Source organism: Hypomesus nipponensis, chromosome 22 (genome assembly GCF_054491055.1).
Source record: "Hypomesus nipponensis isolate SF chromosome 22, ASM5449105v1, whole genome shotgun sequence".
NCBI classification, from domain to species: Eukaryota; Metazoa; Chordata; class Actinopteri; order Osmeriformes; family Osmeridae; genus Hypomesus; species Hypomesus nipponensis.
The window spans coordinates 5,805,001-5,822,500 of NC_140382.1; the positions used below are offsets into that span (position 1 = coordinate 5,805,001).

The window sequence follows — 17,500 nt, forward strand, 5'->3', positions numbered from 1 at the left end:
GTTTCCTCCTGCGTCGGGTCCCAGACCACGTGGTGTGTGAGGAGGAGTTCAAGTACGCCATGCTGGCTCTGAACTGTGTGTGTCCTGCCACCTCCACCCTGGTCACCCTGCTGGTGCACACCTCCAGAGGACAGTGAGTACCCCCGCGCCCCATGGACCCACACACACACACACACACACACCTTTTTCACTTTTCCTTCTATAACACAAGCCACAAATTCACAACATTAGCCATTTGCCACGACCTGTGAGCAGACTGTGTATTCATGATAATGTAATTTGTGTGTGCGTTTAGCAGACACTTTGATTCAAGGCAACGGGCAGGGGTTTGAACCTGCGGCCTCTTGATCTTCAGTCAAATGCTCGGCCACTGAGCTATACCCCTCCATACTCACTTTAATACTGCTTTTAAATGAATGTGTATGCATGTGTACATCTATGGTCAGACCCACAGTCCATGTGAATGTGTTATGGAACAGCAAACGGAGCATAAAGTCTGCTCTGTCTGAATGGCTGAGTTTCCTAGAACTCCCTCTCTCTTTTGAACGGAGAAAAAAGTATCTTTTGTGTACGTAAAAGCAAAGTGGATATCTGCTGCCGTTCCATGGTAGTTACTCTTCATGCAGAATGAATGAGATGGAGAGAAAGAGGGCAACACAAGAGAGGACATTTCGAGGGAGCTGAAACGGTGTGTGGGGGGGGCGGGGGGAAGGGGTTAGGTGGAACCGAGACAATTGTGAACCTAAATCTTCTCCCCAGGAGTCACTGCATTATGTTCGTCTCTGAATCTAGCCATCGGCCCCCTGCCCTGCCCTGGGCTTTGGACTCCACTCCCAGACCAGTGTTTTGTTGTGTGACAGACCCTCCATGGAGACACAGTCCTCCTCTGCAGCACCCTGCAGCCAGAAAGGCACTCTCTCTCTCTCTTCCACGGATCAGAGAGCAGCAAACAGCTTTTGTCCCCTTAATGGAAACGGGGTTTCATCAGCAGGTTGGTTCTCTGCGTCAGACGGAGCAGGGAGACAGCGGGAGAGCGGCTTTCTCAGTTTGAGGCCCGCCTGCTTCCTGTCTGCTTCCTGCCTGCGTCCCGTCTCTGATGAGAATGACGGGGGGTGAATTGTTCTGAGGAGGGAATCGATGGTTAGCGCCTCAGCGGGCTCCGGCGCTGATCCCGGCAGCCTGATAAACACATGAGGAAACTAAGGAGTGAAACTTATAATATAATCAAGCTGCTCAATGTTTGCCCAAATTATACACACCAATCTATGCATGCGGTGCTCAGTAACATTTTATTTTCGGAATAACTCGCACAGACCTACACTTAAAATCTTTTTCTGCAACCCACATTTTATGAATTTAACTTAAAAAACCCCCACACAAGCAAATATTTTTGTACACAGGTACACTCTGTACTGTACTATTTTCAAACACTTTAACCAAACCCTTAATTAATACACCTGATTCTGTTCATTTGTTGGTTGACAAGCTGAATCAGGTTTGCAACAGCTGGGGGCACAAGTGTCTATAGCTCAACAGCTCTCCAGTGTTGGAGAACCCAGGAGAGTCCTGCTCCATGTTTTGGATAATGAAGCACATAAACTCCACAGAGATGAACAGGGTTAGAGTAACCCTAAGAGTCTGAGGTGAAGTGGGTCTGTGCGTCATGAGTGGGATAGGGATAATTATCCCCGGACACTTCTTGGTTCTCCTGTATAGACATAAAGAGGGGTAATTACTGGAGTTAATGATCCAGGTCAGATTGGCAGCCTGGCAAGATCAGTGATATATTAGCCTGTCAAGATCCTGTTCACCAATCAGAGTGGGTGCCGAGTCAGGGAACCTGGAAAACGAGGGACACCTTGACCTGGATGGAGGACGTGGGGGTGTTGAGAGCGGCGTAGGGGATGCTGCATGTGTGTGTGTGTGTGTGTGTGTGTGGAGGGATGAGTGGTACACTCATCAAATGTGTGTGCTGATGGGAGATTGGCCTGGTATTTGATGGTTTATTATGGAGTGATGAGACACATGTTGTGTTGCTGTGGTGACGTCCACCAGAGAAGGTCAGCAGTCTCCAGAACAGTGGCAGAGGATGTACGGCTGTTGCTCCGGCAACGAGGTCTACCACATCTGCCTGTGCGACAGCAAGTTCTTCGGGGAGTACGACGGGAAGAGCTTCACCTACGCGTCCTTCCACGCTCACAAGAAGTAGGTGGAGAGGCGCCCCAGTTCAAACTTCTGCAGTCGGGGGTGGGGTGGGGGCGAGGTGGGTGGGGGGGGGGGTGGACGGGGAACGACAACGGCACAGGATCCATCACAAGTCCCAACTGTTTGCGTGTGCGCGTGCAGGTACGGCGTGTGTCTGATCGGGGTGAAGCGCGAGGACAACAAGAGCATCTTGCTGAACCCGGGCCCTCGCCACATCATGGCCGCCAACGACACCTGCTACTACATCAACATCACCAAGGAGGAGAACTCCGCCTTCATCTTCAACCAGGAAGGAGCGGAGAAGAAGGGGCGGGGCTACGATGGGCCGTCCCGCCTCCCCGTTCATAGCATCATAGCCAGCATGGGTGAGGAGGGGGCGGGGTTAATAAGTGAAGGGGATGAGAAAGCTGGATGGATGTAAAACAGGTGTCCTTGGTTGCCATAGTAACTCAGGTGGTTGGCATACTGCATCTGCAGGTACGGTTGCCATGGATCTCCAAAACACCAGCCCGCCAGACTACTCGAGTGGGAAGTTGGCCCCTCCCACTGTAAACGGTGCAGGCAGTAGGCGTCCGAGCATTGCTCCCGTTCTGGAGATTGCCGACTCCTCCTCCATCCTGCCATGTGACCTGCTTAGTGACCAATCAGAGGATGACAGTACCTTCTCCGATGAGAAAGGATCTTCCTCCACAGAGTGAGTAAGGATAGTGTGTAGTTGTAGCAATGTTTATCACCTGTCTTTCATGCCAAGTTATATGACTTCATAAATTTAGTGCTGAAAAATTCGCAAGGAACTATAGTGCCCCTTATGGATTGTAATATACAATATACATATAAATGTATTTCTGTACAGGAAGATAGGATGTTGAATTGTATGTATTGTGTTGCCAGGTATGTGAAAGGATATCCCCCTAATTCCCCGTACATCGGGAGCTCCCCCACGCTCTGCCACCTGTTGGTACAGAAAGCTCCCTTCTGCTGCCTGCGGCTCGACCAGGTCAGAACACTCACACAGCACACACACTAACACACACACATACACACAGCACACACACTAACACACACACACTCACACAGCACACACACTAACACACACACATACACACAGCACACACACACACAGCACATACACTAACATACACACATACACAGCACACACACTAACACACATACATACACACAGCACACACTAACACACACACACTAACACACACACATACACAGCACACACACTAACACACACACATACACACACACATACACACACACACACACACACACACAGTACACACACTTTGTGAATTTGAAAGGATTGTCTGTCCCGTCTCCCTCCAGGGTTGCAGACACAACAGCTTTGAGGACGCTAAGGCGTACGGCTTTAAGAACAAGCTGATCATCGTGTCTGCAGAGACGGCAGGGAACGGCCTGTATAACTTTGTGGTTCCTCTCAGGGCCTACTACCGCCCCCGCAAGGAGCTCAACCCCATCGTGCTGCTGCTGGACAACCCGTGAGCTGCTCCACACACACACACACACACACACGTGATGCTGTGCACATACACACGAGTGCTAAGAGAGAGAGAGAGACACACACACACACACATGATGCTGTGCACATACACACAGGTGCTAAGAGAGAGAGAGAGAGAGAGACACACACACACACACACTCGAGATGTACAGTGCACACACGTGCTAAAAGTAACAAACAAAACACACAGTCACACACCCAACACACACGGTGCCATGGTGCACCTTCAGTAGCTTGGACAGTTAAGTGTGTTCAGGACCGTCATGGTTTGTTCCTGAGGTGGGTTGCTCTCTCGGTGTAACAAAGTAGGTTGAGAGTGACAGAGGGAGAAGAAATACAGTACCGAACGCTCCTCAGCCCCTGCATGGTTGCCATAGTTACCCAGCCCTACCTTGAACCTGTCTCCTATACATCGCTCCGAGCAGGGCTGAGAACAGAAAAATGTGTTCTTACATAATAAGAATCAGAATCTGAATCAGAAGGGATTTTATTCGCCATGAATGTTTGCACAAACAAGGAATTTACTTTGGCAGGAAGGTGCATACATTAAACATATAGGAATCTTGAAACTTAAATATGTGGTCTAACTATACAAAAGGAGCAAAGTCTAGCTAATACTAAAGGGATTTAGAAAATAAAAGAAAATATAAAATATAAATAGCCATAATTACAATTTAACTTAAAAATACAAAAGAAATACAATAAAAATTGAGAAAGTGAGATGAGTCCCCTTTGCAAACTCTCCGTCTCATGAAGACCTTCTTAAACGTTCACACACGCACACACACACAAAAACACTTGCATTCTCTCTATCCTTTGCGCACTCCCTGTCTCTTTGGAAACATACATCAACCCGTTCTGTTCAGCTATCCAGTGAAGCGTGTGTGTGCCAGGGAACAAAGAGAGATCTGCTGGATCTCTGTAGCAGGGGCCAAGGCCAGGAGCCAGGGGACAGAGAGAGATCTGCTGGATCTCTGTAGCAGGGGCCAAGGCCAGGAGCCAGGGGACAGAGAGAGATCTGCTGGATCTCTGTAGCAGGGGCCAAGGCCAGGAGCCAGGGGACAGAGACCACACACACCAAAAAGAAATGACAGGACACTGTCTCACACTCTCTCAGATCCAAACACAATTTCACCTTTCCTACACATCATAGAATGACTGATGTTGGCTTTCTGTCATGTCTCAGGCTTGCTACCTCACTCATGATTACTGTAATAGAGAAGCATGTGTCTATGCTTCCTGTAGTCCAGACAACCACTTCCTGGAGGCCATCTGCTGTTTCCCTATGGTCTACTACATGGCTGGAACCATCGACAAGTAAGATGCTCTCTTTGATTGGACACACTCTTCTGCTGATGAAACGGACCTGTCCTTTTGTGGCTCGATTCAGAAAAGATATTGCCCCAACTACGTTGTCACACTTGACAGCGAGTGACTCAAAACTCCCAAGAATATACCTAGCATTGTAATGCTTACTGCAATGACATCTAAAATGCTTGTTGTGCGCTTGCATGTGTGTGTGTGTGTGTGTGTGTGCCAGTCTGGACAGCCTGCTGCAGTGTGGCATCATCTACGCAGACAACCTGGTGGTGGTGGACAAGGAGAGCACCATGAGCGCTGAGGAAGACTACATGGCCGACGCCAAGACCATCGTCAACGTTCAGACCATGTTCAGGTGACATCTCTCTCTCTCTCTCTCTCTCTCTCTCTCTCTCTCTCTCTCTCTCTCTCTCTCTCTCTCTCTCTCTCCTTTTCGCTCTCTCTCTCTCTCTCTCTCTCTGTTTCTCTCTCTTTCTCCCTCTCTCTTCTCTCTCTCTCTCTCTCTCTCTCTCTCTCTCTCTCTCTCTCTCTCTCTGTTTCTCTCTCTCTCCATCTCTCTCTTTCTGTTTCTCTCTCTCTCTTTCTCTCTGTTTCTCTCTCTTTCTCTCTTTCTCTCCTTTTCAGTATCTCCCTCTTCTTCCTTCTCTTCAGGCCGATGGAGTTCTGGGTTCACAAATCATAGCACAGAGCATTCATAATCAAACGGATTATTCTGAACGCAATTATGTAAATCAGAGCCCTGCTTGGATCTGTCTTTACTTTCCCTATTTCTCAATGACTCTCACTTCGCCCCCTCGTGCCCCCCCCCCCCCCCCCCGCCCCTCTCGCCACCACTAACCACCCCCTCCCTCACCCCCCACCCAGACTGTTCCCCAGTCTCAGCATCATTACGGAGCTCACTCACCCTTCCAACATGAGGTTCATGCAGTTCCGGGCCAAGGACTGCTACTCCCTGGCTCTCTCCAAGCTGGAGAAGGTGAGAGGAAGGATGACGAGGGGAGGAGGGGAGGAGGTGATGGTAAGAGGAAAAAAAACAAAAAACGAGAGGTAGAGGTGAGGCATGACTCGGGTGTTTAGACTCGGGTGTTGGAACTTTGTGTCTCTGAGAAGCAGCGTGGAATAGGTTTCCAACCTGTGTGTGTGTGTGTGTGTCCTGTTTCAGAAGGAACGAGATAAAGGTTCTAATCTGGCCTTCATGTTCCGGCTTCCCTTCGCTGCTGGGAGAGTCTTCAGCATCAGCATGTTGGATACTCTGCTCTACCAGGTTAGGCTTCTGTTACTGTCCCTTAGCCCTAACCCCCTTAACCCTTAACCCTCACCCTAACAACACCCTCACTGAGCCTTACCATCTCCTTAGCCTGACCCTAACCCTAACAAAAACCCTTCCCCCAACCCTAACCCCCACCCTCATTTTCATGTCAAAATGAGATCTGTGGTGCTGTAGTTACAGGAGCTGTCATTCTAGGACAACAGGGCCCTCTAGTGGTCTATTTGTAGGAATTGTTCAACTTCACTGCATCACCCAGCATGCACGTTGAACAGCCCTGGCGAATTGTCTTGAGGAAATGAGTGACTAACTAAGTGTCATGTTTTTCGGTCAGTCGTTTGTGAAAGATTACATGATCCTCATTGCCAGACTGCTGTTGGGTCTGGACACCACACCCGGGTCAGGATACCTCTGCGCTGTAAGTCATCTCTGTGTGTGTGTGTGTCCAAGAGAGAGAAAGAGAAAAGGAGAGAGAGAGAGAGAGAGAGAGAGAGAGAGAGAGAGAGAGAGAGAGAGAGAGAGAGAGAGAGAGAGAGAGAGAGAGAGAGAGAGAGAGAGAGAGAGAGAGAGAGAGAGAGAGAGAGAGAGAGAGAGAGGGAGAGGGAGAGGGAGAGGGAGAGGGAGAGGGAGAGGGAGAGGGAGAGGGAGAGGGAGAGGGAGAGGGAGAGGGAGAGAAGGGGAGAGAGAGAGCGCTCGAGCAAACCTCAGGATCTCCGTTTGGTGCCTGTCTCTCAGATGAAGGTGACGGAGGAGGACCTGTGGATACGGACGTATGGCAGACTGTTCCAGAAGCTCTGCTCCTCCAGCGCCGAGATTCCCATTGGCATCTACCGCACCGAGTCCCATATCTTTCCCACCTCTGAGGTGAGCTGGCGCTGGGGCCCAGAGGGCTCTTCAGGCGCTGTGTGGCGGGCGGCAGGTCCCTAAGTGCTAGCAAAGTCAATGAGACCCCGCCTCCCTCCCAGTCCCAGGTGTCCGTCAGTGTGGACGAGTGCGAGGACCCCAGGGAGAGGGGGGAGGAGTCCCGCGGCAGCGACCCATCCGAGTATCCGCTGCTGAGGAAGAAGAGCATGCAGTGGGCCAGGCGCCTGAGCAAGAAGAGCGCGAGGCGCGCGGTGCCCGCCGGCCGCGACCCCGTCAGGGACCACGCCCAGCGCATGGCCCAGCAGCGCCTCAGCCTGTACCGACGCTCGGAGAGGGAGGAGCTGTCGGAGCTGGTCCGGAACCGCATGAGACACCTGGGCCTGCCCACCTCCGGATACGGTGAGGACACGGCCCTTTCCTCAGATTCTGTTTGATATGGTCATTAATTTGTATTTGTATTATTGGCAATAATATACTATGTAATAATGGGAAATCCACTGTGCTTTGTTTACTTTTGTCTGTCTGTCTGTCTGTCTGTCTGTAGAGGACTTCGCTAATCTGACAGCCAGTGACGTGATGAACCGAGTAAACCTGGGCTACCTACAAGGTAAACACAACCATGCTCCACTGCCAGTAGGGCCATCCTATGACCTTTTGACATGTGACCTTGACACTGTTTGACATGCGTCCTGATACTGGGTTGTCATGGTGCTTGTGTTCCAGACGAGCTAAACGATCAACAGAACACGCTCTCCTACGTGCTCATCAATCCCTCCCCTGACACCAGACTGGAGATCAATGATGTTGTGTATGTATCACTGTCTTTGTGTGTGCGCATGCTTTTTTTTGGGGGGGGGGGGGGAGCTGTTTAACGGTCTGCATGGTGGTACACAAGTGGGTGTATGTGTGTATGGCGCTGTGTAGCGTGTAATGGATTCCCTCTCCCAGGTACCTGATCCGATCGGACCCCCTGGCCCACGTCCCAGGTGAGCCCCCCCCGCTGAGCAGCAGTGTGAGGGAGAGACAGGAGTCCAGCACAGGCTCCAGGGACGACTCACATCTCTGATACCTGCCCTGGACCCCCCTCGTCCCTGGGTAGAGACTCACCAAGCACTGGGTCCTGGACTGGTACCATGGTGGACAGGTGGTTTTGTGCGGTTGTGGTCCTGCAGAGATACTTGGGCACCCCCTGGTGCTGGTTTACCTAAGAGTGCCTATGGAAGCCGGTACCGACCCGGTAACTTCACCCAGACTATGGACCTTAATAATACCATACTGTACTGCATAGAGGATGTACATAGACGTATTCAACAACAGCATGTACTTTAGGAGTCTGAGTGTCCTCTGAGCAAAAATCATGTGTTTATTATTGAAGACGGGTCAGTCCACAAGGACATAAGACACAGGATATGAGGTCAGAGGAAACACTTTGAGTGGTGGGTGCACAGGGGCAGAGAGTGTCTGGTGGAGTGGCACTTCTGTGAGAACTGAACTTCTGGGTCTGGAGACAGGAGGAGTCACAGAAACACCAACGTGGTACTGAAGCTGCTTGATGTTCCTGTAGCAGTTAACCTTCACCAATGATCTCATGATTACAGTGTACCTGCCAATATTTCCGAATGAATGATATATGATTGATTTTGTTTCAAAGTGAATACTTATGGTCTTCAAGTTATTTCAGTGTTATTTATGTTTATAAATATTTATGTTGTTGTCAAATAATTTCGTAAGATAGACAAGATGTTTTGCACAACTGAAACCCTTTAAAGGCACTTTGTCATTCCATTCCAACTGTCATCATTGAGCCAAAAACTCTATTTTGATATGTATATTCGTTCAGTAAAAGATATTACATTTGATACGGTTTTAGGATAGAAATGATCATCAGTGTTGCCATGAAACTGATGAAGTTGTGTTGATGGGCAATGAAGCTCATTGGGACAAGGCTATTGTGTGTCCCCTACACCCAGCCGTGTAATAAAGATCCAAGACATGACTGACTCGTCATAGACCATGTCACACGCATACTGTCAGAACACCAAACAAGCAATTATGTCTGCAACACTGAAGTGGTGAACATTGTTTTCACACCAACACTAGATGTACTGTAGAACCTTACAAGATCGCTCTTAATCTGGAGAAAAAAAAATCTGAAAACATTTCAAATTGTTTCTTACTAAATATAACGTATGTGCATTCAAGTACTATATTGTCAGGAAACAATAAATAAAAACTTTGAACGTTTGTTTTGGTTTCAAGTTATTTCCATAGGTGACTGGAAATGCAAGAAGAGTTCAGTCCTGGTTTCATTTTAGCAGTAGTATTTATTACATTTTAGTGTTTCTCATCAAAATAAATATATGATACAATATATTAAAGACACAAATAAAATCTTTGAAAGCCTGTAAAGGAATACTAAACTCAAATAGTGCCAGCTTTTTTAGTAAACAGAAACTGTACTATGTACAAAACCACTACGGAACAACCAAAATGTACAAAATGCAGCAAATTATATCAAGTATTGTGCCGTCGGTTTCCCTGGAGGCAGAGTCTGTTACGTTAGAGCTTGTCTGAGAGCAGCCCTTAGTGAATGCCAGGCAGAAGGCTCAGGTCACATCTGCATCAGGTCTGATCTCAGATCTGATCTCAGGTCTGAAGCAGCAGAACACCTTCTCCGTGGAGATGGACCAGCAGACCCCTCAGTGCAGACATGGGTCAAATCCTCCGAGGTCTAATACTTTACATGAAACACTTTGAAAATACTTTTGATCAAAGCTTTTAAAGGTAAGTTGGATGTAAATACATTTCAAGGTGTGTATGATTTTTCTTGTTTGTTTCCAATTTAGCAGGCGTCCTATTAGCTCCACGGTACTGGATAAAAAAAAATAAAAAAATAAAGTGCACCCACAGTACTTGACAGCAGTGCTATATTACCCAGGTCTGACACATGGCATGTCGACCTCAGCCAGAAGGCTGTTCTTTGAGTCCCAGCTCCAGGTCAGATCAGTAGAATCAATGCACCGTATCGGTCAAATACAATGAGCTGAACCCAAATGCACTGTTATCAGTAGCACTGTTATCAGTAGCACTGTAGAGTGAATACTGTACCAACTGAATCTAAAAACACTGAATAAATACCCCCCCCCCCCCCCGCCCACAACACAACAGCAGCTCCCACATCAGAACAAACTGTGCTGGTGGTGCTCCATCCTTTACGGTGCGCACCCCGAGATTTAAAGCATAATTCAGAGTAAACACATTCATAGCGAGACAAACAGTCACGCTAACAATCCCCTATCCCCCCCCCCCCTCTCCAAAAACATATCACACGCTCACACACAGACGCACGCTCACACTCAGACCAGATGAGACTTGGACCGTACATGAGGCTGGTCATCCCTTCATCCCTTTCTCACCATAACTAAAACAAACCCCAAAGACCAGCGGTGGTTTGTTCGGAGTGTTCCCACGGTAAAGCACGGTGAGAACAGCGCGTAATATTCAAAAGGTGGATGGACAGGCCTACGCTACGTGTACAACCGTGGTTTTGTGTCTGTGGGACCACAACAGCAAGGTGGTTGAGCCAGGCTGTAGTATGTTTAATAGCAAAACCAGGTTGCTAGTTTGACGTGTGTACCAAACATAGGCTATTGTAGGCTACTTTCAGCAATGCCAGTAGTAGTTGCACTTTCTTCTGTAGTATTTAGTCTCAGTAGTGTTTCAGTCTGTCCCTGCTTCCTCACTACAGAGAGGCAGTCAGAGTCTTCATAACCGCTGAGGACGGTCAAATGAATGCCAAAATAAAAGTCCTTCAACAGGAATCTCATAATATAAAACATAAAAGTGCCACATGCAAAAGAAAGAAAAGAGAGAAAAAAAGAGAAAGAAAGAAAGCTCAAATAAATAATAGTAACCCTAAACTGAGGAGTGTGCATTCAGTTGGAAGTTGTTCATTCATGAAAACATTGGTTTCTATAGAGATTTCCCTCTCCACCTATCAGAAGGCTACACCTACACAGTGTTATAAGACTCCTCCCCTTCCTGTCAGCAGGCCACACCCAAAGATGACTGCGTCCATGTCTGTTAGCTCTGAGACTACTGGGTCCAGCCCAATAGTGGCGAGACTAGGACAAATGCCTTTGTTCCCCTGCTCATCCTCCCTTTTTGCTCCTTACTCATTTCATCCATGAGATCAACCTTCCTCATCACTTCTTACGCGACCCTGCCGACCTCTTGGCCTGCCACAGGTGGTTATGGATGGTCAGGGCGTCCACGCTGACCGACACCGTCTTGGCGGGGATGACGGTGAACTGCTTCCTGTCAGAGCTGTACTTGTACAGCTTGTCGATCATCTTGCGGCTGATGGTCCGAGGGCCGGTGCCGGTGAACTTGGCGATCTCCTCCGTCTCCGGGGAGAAGGAGTAGATGGCCCGGAACTGGCAGCCGCCGTCGCGGAACAGGATCATCAGGTGGTTCGACTCACACTTCTCCAGCTCCTGTGGCCATGGGAACAGAGGGGGGGGGGGAACCAACAAAGGAACGACTGTAAGAACGCGGTTACCGTGGAAACGGAACTTCGTCAAAGGCGCGGAGCAAAGTAGGGTGGGTGAGACGCGTGTCGACCAGGAGCAGAGGCAGCCTGAGCCCTGATGCTGCGTCGCCGGGGGCGACCGTACCTCCAGGATGACGTTCTTCTGGCCCTCGTTCACCTTGCCAGCCAGGCAGCAGTGGGCGATGGCGTTGGTGATGAGGGGCTTGTTGGACTTGGAGCTGGGCTCCTTAAATAGTTTGGGACCTGCAAAGGGAGGTTACGGTGAGTTATGGTGCAGCTGTGTGTGAGAGTGTGTGTGTGTGTGTGTGTGTGTGAGAGTGTGTGTGTGTGTTGGCATCTTACCGTTGTACTCTGCAGTGGATGTGATGGAGGACGCAGTAGATCCGTTCTCCCAGTCTCTCTCCATGTTCCTGCTGGAGTTCCTGCTAAGCATAGGGAAGGACTCCATGGAGCCCACTGAGCCCGCTCTGACACACACACACACACACACACACACACACACACACACACACACACACACACACACACACACACAAGCATGTCAGTGGAAAACATCACAATTCAAAATACAGAAAGTAGTGCTATAGACTAATCGCCAGTGAGACCAACACACACACACACACACACACACACTCACCTCTGTGACCCAGCTCCACCAGAGGTGACACTCTCAGTGTCAGTGGCCAGAGACAGGGTGGAGCCCAAACCACAGCTCAGGTTGTCAGCTGCAAGACAGACAGACAGACACACAGACAGACAGACAGAAAGCACTTTAAACACAGTATGGGCTGGAGTTTTTCACCTAATCACTGTAAACGCTGGGCTGTCCACCCATGCTCCTATGACATGCTACTGTCCTGGAAGTTTTCACTTTAACCAGAATTTAACACACCAAATACTAAAATACTAACAAGTACCTGATTGACAAGGCAATACTCCAAACAAGGGTGTGGAGTGAATCATGGCAGTGTAGCTCTCCATAAGGGAAGGAGGGCGGGTGGTTGTTCACCCCTTAACATACAGTGTAGCCATAGTAACAGACATTGGTTGTACAGTTACAGTCTGTAACTGTAACACATGTACATGCAACCAATGTGTCATGCAGCCAACCAGTCCCCCAACCAGCTGACAAAGTAACAGGATATAAGAATCGTCCATCTCAAGACTCCTATTTCAACTTCTCTGAGAGCTAAATCTTATCCAATCAGATGAGAGCATGGTTCCATACACAGCAGCTTCCCTGTCCCCAGTCCCCAGCCTCCCTGCACCCAGCCTTCCTGCCCCCCAGCCTCCCTGCCCCCCAGCCTCCCTGCCCCCTTCCCCCAGCCTCCCTGCCCCCCAGCCTCCCTGCCCCCCAGCCTCCCTGTCCCCAGCCTCCCTGCCCCCAGTCTCCCTGCCCCCAGCTTCCCTGCCCCAAGTCCCCAGCCTCCCTGCCCCCCAGCCTCCCTGCCCCCAGTCTCCCTGCCCCCAGCTTCCCTGCCCCAAGTCCCCAGCCTCCCTGCCCCCCAGCCTCCCTGCCCCCCAGTCTCCCTGCCCCCAGCTTCCCTGCCCCAAGTCCCCAGCCTCCCTGCCCCCAGCCTCCCTGCCCCCCAGCCTCCCTGCCCCCAGCCTCCCTGCCCCCAGCCTCCCTGCCCCCGGCCTCTCCACTCCTCCCAGTGAGGTGACTGACAAACTCTGATCTGTGTGGGTGTGTACAGACAGGAAGTGTGAAAGATGAAGGGGCCTTGACACAGACATGCTCCCATAGGGATTACAGGGGAGTTCAGGTGAGGGGTCATGAGAAGGCCGCGATGGGGTCAAGCAGATGTTTCACCTGCCCTACTGCCTGCTCTTGACCCCTGGACTCTCACCAACATGGACGCCCTCAGAGAATGACCTGTGGCGCACACACACACACGGTAGGATAAACACCATACCAACTGGCCAGGGTTAAAAGGAAGAGAATACACAAACAGGAAACCTAGACACAAAGTGTTAAACAGAGGTGACAGACACTGTACAGTACTGACAAAAACAAAAACTGACCACAAATACAACAGACAGCAACAGACAGACAGAGACACAGACAGACAGAATCATATGTACCACTACCCCAGCCTGGTGGTACAATGGATCCCAAAACTCTTGATCTGAACACAACCACAGTTTTGAGTCACGGATCACCGACCGGATAATGAGCAAAACAAGTCAAGTTTTCCTCGTTAGTTTTTTTTTTTTTTTTGCAACGCGACCATCGCGGGTTGGATTGTTGGGATTTAACAGTTCACAACACCAAACTAGTTTTGTTCTTACGGGTAGTGGAGCCCTTGGAGAAGGCTTCAGAGCAGGACTCGCCCCGGTGCAGGGACTTGGGTCGGGTGTTGCGGGGCTTGGCCCTGGGCCTGGGCTTCACCAGACCCTGCTCCTCCAGCAGCTCCTGCTGCTTCCTCCTCAGGTACTCCTGCTTGATCAGCTCCCTGCGGGCCTTCTCTTCCTCCTTCCTCACGCGGTCCTCCTCCGCCTTGCGTCTGGGGGAGGGAGGAAGACACACACGCTTAGCAAACTGTAATGCACTTGGTATGTGGGTTTGCGGCGTTCGTACTGGGTGAATGTTAGCTGTGTGTGTGTTAGTGTGTGTGAGTGTGTGTGAGTGTGTGTGTGTGTTAGTGTGTGTGTGTGAGTGTGTGTGAGTGTGTGTGTGTGTGAGTGTGTGTGAGTGTGTGTGTGTGTGTTAGTGTGTGTGTGTGAGTGTGTGTGAGTGTGTGTGTGTGTTAGTGTGTGTGTTAGTGTGTGTGTGTTAGTGTGTGTGTGTTAGTGTGTGTGAGTGTGTGTGTGTGTTAGTGTGTGTGTGTGTTAGTGTGTGTGTGTTAGTGTGTGTGTGTTAGTGTGTGTGTGTTAGTGTGTGTGTGTTAGTGTGTGTGAGTGTGTGTGTGTGTTAGTGTGTGTGTGTGTTAGTGTGTGTTAGTGTGTGTTAGTGTGTGTGTGTGTGTTAGTGTGTGTGTGTGTTAGTGTGTGTGTGTGTGTGTGTGTGTGTGTGTGTGTGTGTGTGTGTGTTAGTGTGTGTGTGTGTTAGTGTGTGTGTGTGTGTGTGTTAGTGTGTTAGTGTGTGTGTGTGTGTACCTGGCCTCATCCCGTTTGAGCTCACTGTCCACCTCCAGCTGCAGCTTGCGTAGCCGCGTCTCCTCTGCCTTCCTCTGCTGCTTGAGCAGGAAGGCAGCTCGCCGCTTTGCCATCTCGTCCTCCGCCTTCTCTTCGTCCTGCGGGGAGGGGGAGAAGCGGTCAACTCCCAGCCCTGACACAGCAAGGCATCACACACACACACACTAACATACATACGAGAGCCGACTGATAAAGGATTTTTAAGGCAGATATTGATACAAATATTTGGTGATTAAAAAATCAGATATTTAAATATATCGGCCCATATTTAAAGAAAAATCCAGAAACGCGTAACAAAACATTAACAAATTTCCCTAACCCTCTGCCCGACTGGCTGGATCAGGTGGTTGTAGGGTTTGTGGCGTTCTAAACACAAGTGTTGCCAACAGGGTTGTTGTAGAGTGCCCTCTTGTGTACAAACTATGCAACATCAACACTCATAACATGGTTTAAGGCTGTTTCGTCTGTATTTTTTTTATATTAATTTATCTACCATTATAAATGCCGATGCTGATAGTTTGGAAAATGCCTAATACCGTCCGATAATATCGGCCAGCCGATATCAGTCGGGCTCTAATACATACACACATACACACAGTCCAGTACCTTGAAGAAGAATCCCAGGCCAGACTTGGTTTCCCCGTCAGCGGACACGTCCTGTGTGTCCGACCCGCCTCCCTCTGAGAGGTCCTTCACCTCTGATAGGTCCACCTCAATCAGGTGACCTTTACTCTTTAGCCCTTCCATTCCGTCCACATGCTCCTCCTGCGATCCGCCCGAGTCGCTCCTCCCTCTCCCCTCCAGGCCTTCCTCCAGACAGGGAGGGTGGGTGGTTCTTCCTCCCATGGATGAGGGGTCCGAGCTGGGCAAGTTGGGTGTCCGACACAGGCCCCCTCTGGAGACAGGCTCTTTCTCCTCTGTCTGAACTCTGAAGGTGGTGTTCCTGAGGTTCCCTCTCTCCAATGACCTGGGGGGCTCCCCAAACATCACAAAGCTCTCCCCCCTCCTCTCCCCCCCTTGCTCCCCGGGGGGTTCCCCGTACATCACAAAGCTCTCCCCCCTCCTCTCCCTCCCCGGCTCCCCGCCCCGTGGGGCGTGCACCTCTGGGTCTGTGCTCACCACGGAGGCGGGGGTGTTGGGCTTGGACCCCGCCCGGCCGTTCTCCTTGCTCAGTTTGAGCACGGAGGGTTTGGTCCGGGCCCCGCGGACAGCGCTCAGCTTGGGGGGTCTGCGGGTCGGCGGCGGGTTCGAGGCAGCGATCTCCACAAAGTGGACCGCCGGACGGGCCCTGGAGTCCGGGGGCGGAGTGGAGGCTGAGGGAGGGGTGGGGACGGCGGGAGGAGTGGGGACCGAGCGTGGGGCGGAGGCTGGGGCCAGGGGCCCTCCTGGGGGAGCTCCGGTGGGGGACTGGAGGCTCTGCTTCATCAACAAGTCCTGCTGGAGCGACATCTGCATCATCTGCTGCTGGATGGAGCTGATGGCTTCGTTCAGCATCTCGATGGAGCGGCTGCAGTCGCCCAGGTCTGGCTCGCTCCCCTGGATCTCATCCTGAGGGTCACCAACGCTGGTCCTGTTGTCCCTGTCCTGCTGACCCTCCGGCCCATGGCCCTTCCCTGGGCCCTGGCCCCTGAAGGCCCCCAGGTAGGAGTCATCTCGGCTGACCGGAGTCTTGCCCTGCTCCTGGGGGTTCTGGGGGTGTTTGAGGGGCTGGGGCAAGGTGTCACTCTTGCCTTTCTTCACGATGTTCAGGAAGGCGGCCTTGCCCAGCTTGAGGCGTTGCCGCGCGGACAAGGTCTCCATCTTCTTCTTCTGGTGTTCGATGGCGCGCCGCTGCTCCTCCAGCTGCATGTGGAGCTGCACCAGCTCCGACGCCACCGCCCCCACCCCGGACGCCAGGCCCTCCTTACCCAGCCCAGGCCCCTCCTTCCCCAGCCGCCCCAGGCGCCAGGAGCCTCCCAGGGGGTAAGGGGCGCTCTCCGAGCCGTCGGGCGTGGTCTTCTGGGAGCTGCTGGTGCTTGAGCAGCCGTCGGGGAAGCTGACCTTCTGGAGCTTTCTCTCGGCGAAGCTGGTCATCCGGACGGAGGCGCTCCCGCTGGCACTGCTGGCCCACGAGGTGGTGCTGAGACACGGGCTGGAGCGGCCGCTGCCGCCCTCCTTGTCGTCGTGCTCGCACACCTTCATGTCCTCCCTCAGCTTGGCTGACTCACCCTCCCCCCGCCTCCTTCTCCTCCTCCTCCTCCTCCACCCCGCCGCCCTCGCCCAGGCACTTCCCCCTCACGCTCCTCAGCACCTCCTTGGCCAGCTCTGTCTGCTCCTCGTCCTCGTCCTCCTCGTCCTCCAGCTCGGCCAGCTCCGAGTCCGAGTCGCGCCCCGTTGCCTCCCAGGCGGGGTAGGGGCTGTGGCGGAGCTGCGCCTGGCCCGGGAGCGAGGCCGGCCCCCCCTGCTCTCCTTCGTCCCCGGGCTCGGACAGGTGGAGGAAGAACCCACAGGAGCGCTCCCGGGCCGTGGCCGCCGCCGCCCCAGTGGAAGGCCCCACGGCGCCCTCCGTGGGGGGTCTGAGGGGGGCGAAGCCAGGCGTCGACCCGGGCATGGCTCCTGGGATGGGAGTGAAGGTATGGTTGAG

At 51.6% G+C, this 17,500-nt stretch overlaps 2 protein-coding genes across 2 annotated transcripts in view; one reads left to right on the forward strand and one right to left on the reverse strand.

The window, feature by feature from the left end:
• Positions 1-9,308, forward strand: part of kcnt1a (potassium sodium-activated channel subfamily T member 1a) — a 20,108-nt gene extending 10,800 nt beyond the window's left edge. Inside the window, exons 15-30 of the mRNA XM_084687674.1 lie at positions 25-133; positions 2,056-2,205; positions 2,347-2,570; positions 2,683-2,899; positions 3,097-3,202; positions 3,541-3,713; positions 4,982-5,053; positions 5,277-5,411; positions 5,921-6,032; positions 6,219-6,320; positions 6,658-6,741; positions 7,059-7,187; positions 7,289-7,586; positions 7,732-7,794; positions 7,911-7,995; positions 8,136-9,308. Coding sequence (XP_084543800.1) covers positions 25-133; positions 2,056-2,205; positions 2,347-2,570; positions 2,683-2,899; positions 3,097-3,202; positions 3,541-3,713; positions 4,982-5,053; positions 5,277-5,411; positions 5,921-6,032; positions 6,219-6,320; positions 6,658-6,741; positions 7,059-7,187; positions 7,289-7,586; positions 7,732-7,794; positions 7,911-7,995; positions 8,136-8,253 — 2,177 coding nt within the window. The 3' untranslated portion in view covers positions 8,254-9,308. The remainder of the gene's footprint in view (positions 1-24; positions 134-2,055; positions 2,206-2,346; positions 2,571-2,682; positions 2,900-3,096; positions 3,203-3,540; positions 3,714-4,981; positions 5,054-5,276; positions 5,412-5,920; positions 6,033-6,218; positions 6,321-6,657; positions 6,742-7,058; positions 7,188-7,288; positions 7,587-7,731; positions 7,795-7,910; positions 7,996-8,135) is intronic.
• A 1,189-nt stretch (positions 9,309-10,497) lies between these two features.
• The window catches only part of LOC146236108 (calmodulin-regulated spectrin-associated protein 1-B-like), a 22,735-nt gene continuing 15,732 nt past the window's right edge, over positions 10,498-17,500 (reverse strand). The window contains 8 exon segments of the mRNA XM_084687656.1: positions 10,498-11,683; positions 11,864-11,982; positions 12,082-12,206; positions 12,377-12,464; positions 14,032-14,246; positions 14,839-14,975; positions 15,484-17,091; positions 17,093-17,500. The exon segment at positions 17,093-17,500 is cut by the window's right edge and continues 628 nt beyond it. Of these exon segments, the coding sequence (XP_084543782.1) occupies positions 11,393-11,683; positions 11,864-11,982; positions 12,082-12,206; positions 12,377-12,464; positions 14,032-14,246; positions 14,839-14,975; positions 15,484-17,091; positions 17,093-17,500 (2,991 nt within the window). The 3' untranslated portion in view covers positions 10,498-11,392.